The 11,651-nt window shown below is 38.6% G+C and overlaps 1 protein-coding gene across 1 annotated transcript in view; it reads right to left on the minus strand.

Moving 5' to 3' along the window:
• LOC106875300 (probable serine/threonine-protein kinase tsuA) overlaps positions 1–11,651 on the minus strand; it is a 162,570-nt gene that overhangs the window by 88,442 nt on the left and 62,477 nt on the right. The window contains exon 2 of the mRNA XM_052965874.1: positions 865–1,022. Coding sequence (XP_052821834.1) covers positions 865–975 — 111 coding nt within the window. The 5' untranslated portion in view covers positions 976–1,022. The remainder of the gene's footprint in view (positions 1–864; positions 1,023–11,651) is intronic.

The raw sequence follows: 11,651 nt of genomic DNA on the forward strand, positions 1-11,651 counted from the left end.
ATATATCAGATGATTTATTGTTCTCCCTATTCTTCTTCTTCTTCTTCTTATTATTATTATATTATTGTTCAAATTCCGCTGAAGTTAACTTTGCCTTTCATCCTTAAGGGTTCGGTAAAATAAGTACCAGTTGAGTACTGGGGCCGATGTAATCGACTATACCCCTCTTCCAAAGTTTCAGGCCTTGTGCCTGTAATAGAAAGGATTATTATTATTATTAGTGTGGTGTATTGAGCTTAGTACTGCAAGTTAATTACACACTTGTTAATTTTACAGTGCCAGCGCTGACAACAATACCATCCTATTATGTGATGTTTATCTATAGCTTGAAGTATTGAGCCACGAATTCAATGCTGTGACAGGTAACGAACCTCAGCTGTTGTTATGTGTATGTTCGGTACGCTATCACCTGCTAAACACTCACCTCTAAACACACAGCAGAAATTGGTACCAGCTGTAAAGCAGTAAAAAAAAATTTCTTTTTCTGAGGTGTGAAATTTAAAATGGATATTATTTCTATTAGAGCTCAGAGAAAAGGAACCAATTATATATGGAATTTTTTTCAAACCGTATCTGTAATAAGACAATGAAGCGCAGTGAAATTGAGATACTATTCATATTTTTCTCCTTTTCTTCAATATATTTCAGAGATTTAAAGGTTGAAAGCTTAGAAAAAGCTCATGAACCATGTAAACTGTTTTAAGAATGAGGAAATTTTGCTTCCAAAGACGTTTCGTTTATGAAATCTAAAAGTGAAACTACAATTAAATGCGCAAATCGAAATAGTCATTGCTTTCAGGATTAGAAGTGGATTGTTATTTTAATTAATATACTGTCACCAGGAAAATAAGCTGGGAATATTACCGGTCCGTAATTAACAAAGAGTAAAACTTTGTCGGCGACATTAAAAAGTAGAGATTTCTTCCAGTGATAGCGACATGTAGCATATTTTCCAACTTCCATAGTAGAGCCCATGACTTCAGGAATCTTACAACTATTTTTCTCTGCTTCACATTGACGTTCTGTAATGTAAAAGATAAAAAACAAATGTGGAAGGTGTTGTTAGTGACGTTTCTATGTTTATTTATACCAAAGATATTAATTACCATATGACCAGTGGAATTTTTGAAAAGAAACCGATTTTGTTATATTTCGGGAGGGTCGTTACGACAATAATAAACACATGTACTGGTTCTATTTCACCTGTTATAATTTTTAATCTTATTATTTAACAATTTCATCAATAAACTAATCGATTGTTTGATTAATAGTACGACCAGATCAATCAAGTAACTAGGTTTGTCAAAGTCCTTTCATCGCCATCAACGTCATACTTTCTCTACTCTCCGTCTGTAATACATACACACAGTGGCGACTCCGGCACTAAGGCTGTTCGGACTTAGCCCGCGTATAAATTTAGTAAAGTGAATGTGTATTTGCAAGCTGATTTAATTTCTGCCAACACTGACTTCAAGTATATAATTGCAGCCAATAACTCGGGCTCCTTTTATTGAGCCTGGTCGTAGTTCATTTATTTTCGTTCAGCGTCTTAGAGGTGCCCTGTGTCAGAAAATATCATTCGTAGCAGACGTTCTCTCGACATTGTTCACACGCGCCTGACTCAGACTCAGAAGTTACAGCCTGACTTGTTATCTATAATCGTAAAAATTAAAAGTAATTCAAATTCAATGTTTTCTTGAAGCAATAACTTTCTATAGAGATTAGGATTTAAATCCCAATCTATAAAAAGTTTCCGTTCTACAATATTCTTAAAGAAACGAAAAATTATTCAGCACCTCGGACTAATACGAACGAGCTTGGTAGGTGTAAAAGACTAACTGGAATCTCTTGTCAAGAGTACAGGCGACAATTAGATAGCTGATGTTTGTTGTGCACTCCACTGCCGTTATTTGATTGCTGTTATTCTGTGCGTCTGTGTGTAAAGATCAGTTGTGTTTTGCAGGGTTGCTTTCTTTTAACCCGTAACTTAGAAATGGAGAAAGACATAATGCTAGATATAAAAAAATAAGCCATTTGGGGCAAAAAGGAAGCGGAAAAAACGTGAAATTCTTCGAATAGGCATGTGTCCTATGCGAAATCTGTGATGAGCCCTAGCGACGCTGAAGACCTGGAGTCGCCTCTGCATACATACATACTGATACGTTCCGCATTATAACGACATATTTCGTTGTCTGCGTGACTGGTCCGTACGGCGTACCACACCGATTGACCCTGCTTGTTGTGTCTGTCCACTATTTATCAGTAGTGGAACAGCCCACTTTTCACTTGGAGGTGTCTCCCCCCCACCCCATGAGATTTTTTTTTCTTTCACACAGAATTATTTTTCTCTTCAGAATGCCGCAGGTAGTACCAGTCTACATTGTTTACCGGTAGCGCTACAAACACAGAGCGACCTGACAGAAATCCTACAAACGGATTTATATTAGTTTTCAGTATGTGTGGTTCAGTTCTTTGTTAGAGTTCCAGTTTTATCAGACATTTTCTTCTTCATAATCTTTTTTCAATAGAATTTATATATTTTTCACTGTGTGTAGTTCAGTTCTGTGTTAGTCTTATCTGCCTTGAGTGTAGTTCGACCCTTCGTCTCCTGCATTATGACGACGTATTTCGTCGTCTGCGTGACTGTCCCGTACCGCGTACCTCGCCGACTGACCCTGCCTGCTGTGTCTCTCCACTATTTATCAGTAGTGGAACAGGCCACTTCTCACTTGGGAGTGTCCATCACAACACATACATACATACATAAAGAGAGAGAAGAAAGGGTAGTGATAGAGAGAACGAAGGAAGGGGAAAGACAAGGGAGAGAGAGAATCACAAAAGACAGTTTCCTTGGAATATTACTTTCGAGAGATTTGTAACACTGGAGGCAATTGTTATAATCTAGGACAAGAGGGTGATGATCGTCCATCACGTCTTTAATAACTTTTTCAAAGACATTAGCTAAGGCTGCAGCAATACTTTTGCTAAATGCATTAATTCTAGCAACCACAAGTAGGGATTACGGTCAAATGCCTTTTCGTTATCAAGCTATACTTTCAAGAGTTTTTTTCTGTTTTTAGTTTTCGCTTCACAGTGCACAGCTTAATTAAAAGTTGTTTGGCACAGCCTTTCATTCTCCATCTTTTTTTTTCTACTTTTCTGTTCATCAATCACCATCTCGCTGGAATTGCAATGGTCATGGAAGAAATTATTTTCATTGTTTGTATAAAGCTGATACATTATATTTAGGTAAGAAATAGTTACACAGTTTTTTTTACCAAGCCTGTATTCGTTCTTGGCTGCATGATTTGCTTTGCTAAGGCAAACCAATTTGATATGTCAATCTGGCCTTCTCTTAAACATACACGTGAGTGGATTCTTTACAACATTAACATCATTTATGTCTGTATATATGTATCAATATAATACACTGCGTTTAGTTTTGTGCACATAAGCGTGCATAGGAATGTATGAGTGTGTGAAAGTTTGCATAATTATATGTGTGTAAATGGATATGTATGTATGGCCGCATGAATGTGTTGGTGTAAGTGAATAAATATGTGAACGTGTGAGAGAAAAAGAAGGGGAAGCTGAGAGAAGGGGAGATATACAAGGAGAAAGAGAAAGAGGGATAGAGAGGGAAAGTGATAAAGCAGTAGTGAGAGTGGTAGAAATGGAAAGAAAGCCAGAGTGTGTGTATGTATGTGTATGTGACTTCCAGCAGCATCTTCAAGTGCTGGTTTTCAAATAACTATCAGGTTTTCAAAATCACACATCTAACCTGAATTATCACGTTTTACATCCTCCCCGTTAACAATTCGCACCTCACATCACATTTTTCTTCCTCACACGCACTCATACACATAGACATACACACAGAGGAGGAAGAAAGAGGGGGAGGGGGGAAAGAAAGTAAAAAAGGAAAGAAACCAGTCTAGATTAACTGCAGGCCTCAGTTTTTCAATATCGTATAGAAACCAACTCCTGCTCTTTCTCGTTTGCCTGCAAGTTTAATTTCAAGAAAATGTCATTAAATGATCTAAAACAACAAAAACAACAACAACCACACACCACCACCAACAACAACAACAACAACAGCAGCAGTAGTAGTAGTAGCAGCAACAGTATCAGTAGCAGCAATAGCAATAGTTGTAATGACTGCAGCAATAATATATGTAATTGAAACCTTTATATTATTTGATTATATCCAGTGTTGTGATAACTTGTGTAATTATTGATGCGGTTCTTATAATTAATATTATCAAACATGTGCCGCACGCTGTCACGCATCCGACTATTTCTACACTGTTGCTATCAACACAACACACACTAGTTGTAGCCTCGCTGCCACTTGTATTATTACCAACACCGCCAACACCGCCAATATCGCCAACATCAACAACATTAACACCTAATACCCTCAATGTCATCCACTCCAGAGCCGTCTTTTCTGTACAACATCACCAACACCATGAACAAAAACCACTGCCAAACACCAACATCATAAGCTCAACTAACTAAAGACATGAACGCCAACGCCAACGCCAACGCCGCAACCAAAACCAAAGGCAAATCCACAACACAAACTAGCACCACCAATACCACTAATGGCGTCATCACCATCACCACCACAACCATCGATTCCAAAATACCAACACTAATACACATCTAACTCTTACCAACACCGCCAGCACTACCACTCCTACCACCACTACCAATACTACTAACATCAACGTCTATATTGGTTTCGAATTTTGGCGCGTGGCGAGTAATTTCGGGGTAGGGATTAAGTCGATTACATCGACTCTCACCACCCGTGCTCAACTGGTACTTATTTCATCGACCCAGAAAGGATGAAAGGGCTAAATCGACCCCTGCAGAATTTGAACTCAGAACGTAAAGACGGACGAAATACCGCTAAGCATTTCGACCGGCGTGTCAACAATTCTGCCAGCGGCCGCCTTCATCATCACTAACACCTCTATTATCAGCACCACCAATAACAGCATCACCGACACGTATAGCAACATCACCACTACTACTACCACCACCACCACCACCAACGCCACCACCACCACCACCAACAACAACAACAATACCACCAACACCAACACCACTTCTTGAAATACCACCAGTAGCAATACTATCAACACTAATTCCCACCACATCACCAACACCATCCATACCAACGCCCATACCCTCAGCGCACCGACGGCAGCACCACTAACACCATCTACACTACAAACTTCAATACATAAACCAATACTAGCTGCATTCCCACCACAACCACAACTATCACCATTACTACTACTACTACTACTGCTGCTACTACTACTACTACCACTGCTGCTACTACTACTACTACTACCACTACTGCTACTACTACTACTACTGCTACTACCACTACTACTACTACTGCTGCTACCACTACTACTACTGCTGCTGCTGCTGCTGCTGCTGCTACTACTACTGCTGCTGCTGCTACTACTACTATTGCTACTACTACTACTACTGCTGCTACTACTACTACTACTGCTGCTGCTACTACTACTACTGCTGCTGCTACTACTACTGCTGCTGCTACTACTACTACTACTACTACTACTACTACTACTACTACTACTACTGCTACTACTATTACTACTACTATGTAAACACAACTATAGCTCGTAGCATCCCTCCCCTAGCCTTCTCATAACTATGACCGGCACGATCGGCACGATCACGACAACTACAATGGCTATTGTCAGCCAACAACCACCACCATCGCTACAACCACCACCATCACCACCACCACTACTACTAAACTACCTTCACAACGGACAGCACTAATAAAAACTACCATACACACACACACACATGCATTACGACTACTGCCACCGCCAGCACTCTCTTCCCCAACATTCCTATCACCCTTGCTACCACCACTAGCACTCGTACTACCACCACAACAAGTACCACTACCACTTCATCTACCACCATCGCCCTCATTACCAACTGTTGCCAAGTGATCCGTTGAAAGGTGTCACATTTTCTTCTCTTCAATGCCACGTGCAGAAATACGGATATTTCCATTTCTTCGGCACCACGTTGCAAAAAACTGATATGTTGATATTTAGTAAAAGATAGTGATATCTTCATCTTTTCTGCATCATGATACAAAAAATATTAATGCTCCCATCTTTTCAGCATACTAAGGAAAAAAAAAACGTATCTTCATCTATTCAGCACCATATTTCAAAAAATTGTGGCACCTTCATTTCTTCAGTGTCATAAAATGGTGGCATATTTGTTTCTTTAGCGCTATGTTACGAAAAATTGCATTGTTTCCTTCATGTTATGAAAAGTTGTGGTATATCCATTTCTCCAGCATCATGTTACGAAAAGTCGTGATATATCCGTTTCTTCAGAACCATGTTACGAAAAGTCGTGATTTATCCATTTCTTCAACATCATGTTATGAAAAATCGTGAGATATCCATTTCTTCAGTACCATGTTACGAAAAGTTTTGATATCTCCATTTCTTCAGCACCATCTTTCTAAAAGAACGTTTGAGAAATAAATGGCATGAAAACTATATTATGAGCAATTGATGAATGTACAGGAGAATAAGGTGTTACATGAAGTCAAGCCAACACAGAGACCGTCTAATGAGTTTGCTAATGGTAGAAAGGGTTATTAAAGCAGGTAGAAAACCAACAGGAACACCAGAGATATTCGCGGAAATATGATGACTTGCATTATTGCTTGTATTTTCAGTTAGTACAAGGTGTTATCTCCAGTGGTTGTTGCAACAGCGAATTTCTGCAAGGGTAAAGGAGATGCTAAAAGTGGTAAAAACTGGGTATTAAACTAAATAAGGTCATGAAAGAGTCAGGAGTTATTGAGAGGAGGGAGACGGGAAAGAGAGAGAGAGAGAGAGAAAGAAAGAGAGACGAAGACAGACAAACAGACAGACGGTAAGAGAGCAGTTATAACAGTTATAATTAATATGGAAGTGATATAGCGGATAAGATGCAGATTCTGCCAAGACGTGAGACCACAAATGTTCTCTTCTTACTGGTACAACTGCAGCGAACAAACTACTATATCTAGCATTTGTTGACTCGAGGGAATCGTTCTGCAAGGTGCTACAAAAGATTTGGGAAGCTAAATAGTTTCTGAGAGTCAGGTGATGTTTTCGAAAGTGGACAAGCTCGATATGCAGAAAGATGATATAATGTGTACCTAATGCAAACAATGGGTGCACATAAAATGCAGCGAGATCTCACAACTAACACAACCTCTACAACCACCAACGCTGCCGCCACTCCAACTTCACAACCACTACAATCACCACACAACACTACATGTATGTATGTATGTATGTATGTATGTACGAGCGCATACAAAGATGTGTACATTATGCTTAATACGTCTGTGTGTGCTCAAACGTGGAAAGACCTATTTTTATCATAGCTGCTTAGTGCGACTTTAATTTAATTATATGGCATAGATTTCAGTGTATATAGGTCCCAACTCTGTCGTGTCCGTGAATATATTCCGTCTTAGCCAAGACTGGGCAGCCAGAATCAATATAATTTATTGTCTCTCCTCCATCTCCACATATTCTGCAGTTACTTGTATTTCTTTTCATTACACGATTTTGGTGATTTCTGGTGGGAAGGCTTTGATCTTGTGCTGCAATTAAAAATTCTTCAGTCTTTGCTTTGAGTCATGAGCTTCTCAGCCATAGCTGGGATTTTGCTTTGTCTATTTCATTTCTGTTTAGTTTAACCTAATATTTGCCACGAAGGGGCTTTTCTTGCCATCGTTTTATCATGATCCATTGTTGTTCCAGTTTTAGTTTGGATTTCAGTTGTTGTTGTTGTTGTTGTTATTATTATTATTATTAAGGCGGCGAGCTGGCAGAATCGTTAGCACGCCAGACGAAATGCTTAGCAGTCTTTCGTCTGCCGCTACGTTCTGGGTTCAAGTTCCACCGAGGTCAACTTTGTCTTTCATCCTTTCGGGATCGATAAAATAAGTACCACTTGAATACTGGGGTCGATGTAATTGATTCATCCCCACCTCCCCCAAGCTGCCCCTGTAGCAAACATTTGAAATAATGATTATTACTATTTCTTTCTTCTATAGGAACAAGGCCTGCAATTTTGGAGGAGGGAGTAAGTCGATTACATCGACCCCAATGTTCCACCGGTCTTTATTTTATCGAAACCGATTTGATGAATAGCAAAGTCAGCCTCATTAGAATCTAAACTCAGAATGTAAAGATGGACGAAATACGGCTAAGCATTTTGCCCGTTGAACTAACGATTCTGTCGGCTAGCCACCTTAATAATAACAATAACAACAACAATAATAATAATAATAATAATAATAATGATAGCCAGTATGTATTAGACAAAGGCTGAATTTATTGTTAGATGCACAATATCAAGGCTGATGCAGCAGACATGTTATTAAAAGTATTCCTGTCATGACTATATCATTTTTAGACTCTTCCTTTTTGTTAACGATGGTATTCTGTTATTTGAGTTATTTGGTTGTTATATTTAACAGATTGAGCGGATACATAAAGCTTCTTCATAGACTCATAGGTTCAGATAATAGATGTTGAGAGGATGGAGAAATAGAAGAGACTATTAAAAAGATAGTAAAAAATATTATAAATGAGCCAACAAAATAACTTCATTAGTCGTTGGTGTGTTGATCACCGATACGGTTAATTACAGACAAATCTGGGTAAAGTGGAAATGAGTAAAGAAGGAGTAAAGAGGAAGTAGATAAACAGGAAGTGGCAAAGAGGAAGTGAGTAAAAAAAAAAGTGGGTTAAAAGAAAGTGGGCAAAGATGAAGAGGGAAAGCGGAAGAGGGTAATGAGGATGTGGGTAAATAAAACAGTTCTCAGCTCAGATTGAGATCAAGAAAGCGACGCAAAATCAGATACTGGCAACAAAAACAACCAGAAAACATAAAATGCAGCAGAGGCCAAACTGTAACAGCTCAATATTCAGAGGCTGGAAAGTCTTGGATCAGCTGTACAGTCGGTGTTCGACATAACTCCATTAGTCAGCAATACTCGAGCACTGGACGGGAGCATACAGAACAGTACAAATTTTTTAGATTTGAATTTTCCACGATGAAAACACCTCCTCCTCTTCCAGGATCCTAATGCCAGCTTTTCCACCACTCCTGCTGCTGTTGTTTTTGCCAATGTTGTTGTTACTGCTGCTGTCGTTTGTCGCCGTAGTAGTAGTGCAGTTATTTCGACTTTGAACTTGAAAGTCGTTCTCCTCCCCTTCTAGGTGAGCAACTGTCTTTGCAAGTCACCCTCTCCCTGCAATTTCCTGGCTGTGGAAGCCACCTCGTATTTGACGACAAACAAAAAACTAATCAACCTTATGTGTTTGGGTCGGTTTAAGCAAATGTTATATTACAAAATTTCAACAATTACTAACTTTCGAACATATAAATAGACAAACAAACTTACTCGAGGTGACTAGAAGTGACGTATTGCTGATAACATCACGACCACCACCAACAACAAAAATAATGAGTAGGAGAAGAAGAAAAAAGAGGAAAATAGAAAGAGCAGGGGGAAGAGAAGAGGACAAAAAGTAGTTTCGCTGATAGATTAAGAGAACAAAAAACTAAGCATCACTACTTCACTACCAACGAACATCACCAAAGGAAATCGAAAAAGTTACGAAAATACTGAAATATATTTTTGCATAAAATAAATGAAAGTACTAGAGAGAATATTTTTGCTTACTGCCTCATATAAGTAATGCTTTGCAAATGTACGCACTAATTAAAAACTAGAGTGCATAAGGCAAATTAGTACCGAGCAGATTAATTATTCTTCCTTAAAAACGATTTCGGCTTTGGTAGATTAAATGACACGTGATTTGGCAATCATAGACTTAATGAAAACAGATGCGGATATTAATGTCAGTAGAACAAACGCAATAATATATATCCAGAAGCTATACTAATTGTAAAAGAAAGTGAGAACTCTCTAAGTTCTACTAATATAGGAATATAAAGCCCCAAATAAATAACATGGAAAACAAATATACGGAAAAATCAAATGTAAAAACACCGAATCCTTAAAGAAATTTATGACTAAAAGATTAAGACGGAAAAATGAGAGAAAAATACATCAGAAATGTATCCTGACTACAATAAATAACTGAAATAGATAAATGATTAAATAAATAAAGATGATCACGTGATCAAGGGACACGTGAAACAATAAATTTTTATCAAATGGTAAATAATTCCTCATCATGAAACTGCCAAAAATTTTTTGAACAACGCGTAAGGATTTTATAAAGAACTGATTAAAAATAGAATAGAAATCAATGAAGCAACACGTGAAGTATAAAATTTGGGAGCGGGGAAGCAGAGAAAGCAAAGTAATCACCATGGTGGAGAATGTTCAAAGCAAGATGTATAGCAACGAACAATCGTGGAAAGCCATTTTAACTCCAAAATGAGCTCAGACGCCACAAAAAAAAAGACAAAAACAAAAGCCTACCTCTGTGGTAAGAAGTTTACTTCCCAACCAAATGGTTCCGGGTTCAGTGCCACTGCCTGACACCTTAGGCTAAAGCCATGTGAGTGGATTTGGTACACGGAAAGAAGCCGGTCGTATGTATGTATGTATGTATGTATGTATGTATGTATGTATGTATGTATGTATGTGTGTTTGTATGTATGTATGTATATGTGTGTGTGTTTGTGTGTATTTGTGTGTGTGTGTGTGTGTGTGTGTGTTTGTGTGTGTGTGTGAGCGTTTGTTGCCTGCCAGCGCTTGACAACCAGTGTTGGTGTGTATAAGTCTCCGTAACTAAGCGGTTCGACAAGAGAGCCGACAGAACAGATATCAGGCTTGAATAAATAACCACTGGGGTCGATGCGTTCGACTACAATTCTTCAAGGCGGTGCACCCAGCATGGTCACCGTCTAAATGATTTAAGCAAGTAAAAAACAAAAGACGACAGAACTGGGTTGCAGAGGGAAGTGATAAAGCTTCAAACTCCTGGTTGACGTGTTTAACAGGCATTAAACTGTGGATGTGTTGCTCAATTTGCTTCCCAGTCACATGGTGTCAGGTTCAGCCCTACTACACAACATACTGGGCAGCGTAATAGGTCTTCAACTCTAGAGCGGAGGCGATCAAAACCTTATGAAATGATTTGATAGGCAGAATCTGTCGAGTACGTGCGTGTGTGCGTGCGTGTGTGTGTGTATGTGAGTGTGTATGTATGTTTGTGTGTGCGTGTATACAATAGATACATGCATGCATGAATACATACATACACATACATGTATCTACGTATATATGTATGTATATATATATATATATATATATATATATGTAAGGGACGACCGTGCGAACTCATAAAAGGAGAAATGGTGACGAATGGAAAAACAGAGGACTCCTTTTATTTACACGCGTCACACGGTCGAACATACAAATATATATATCAATGGATGATATACAATGATATGTTATGCGACGATAACATAGATGACCAGTAATGAAAGACCACAACCGTATTAGATGAATAACAGAGATATTTATTGTGGCGTTAAAGATGTATGTCTGTGAGTGAGTGTGAATGCGACATATAAGAACATAA

This window comes from Octopus bimaculoides, chromosome 2 (genome assembly GCF_001194135.2).
Source record: "Octopus bimaculoides isolate UCB-OBI-ISO-001 chromosome 2, ASM119413v2, whole genome shotgun sequence".
NCBI lineage: Eukaryota > Metazoa > Mollusca > Cephalopoda > Octopoda > Octopodidae > Octopus > Octopus bimaculoides.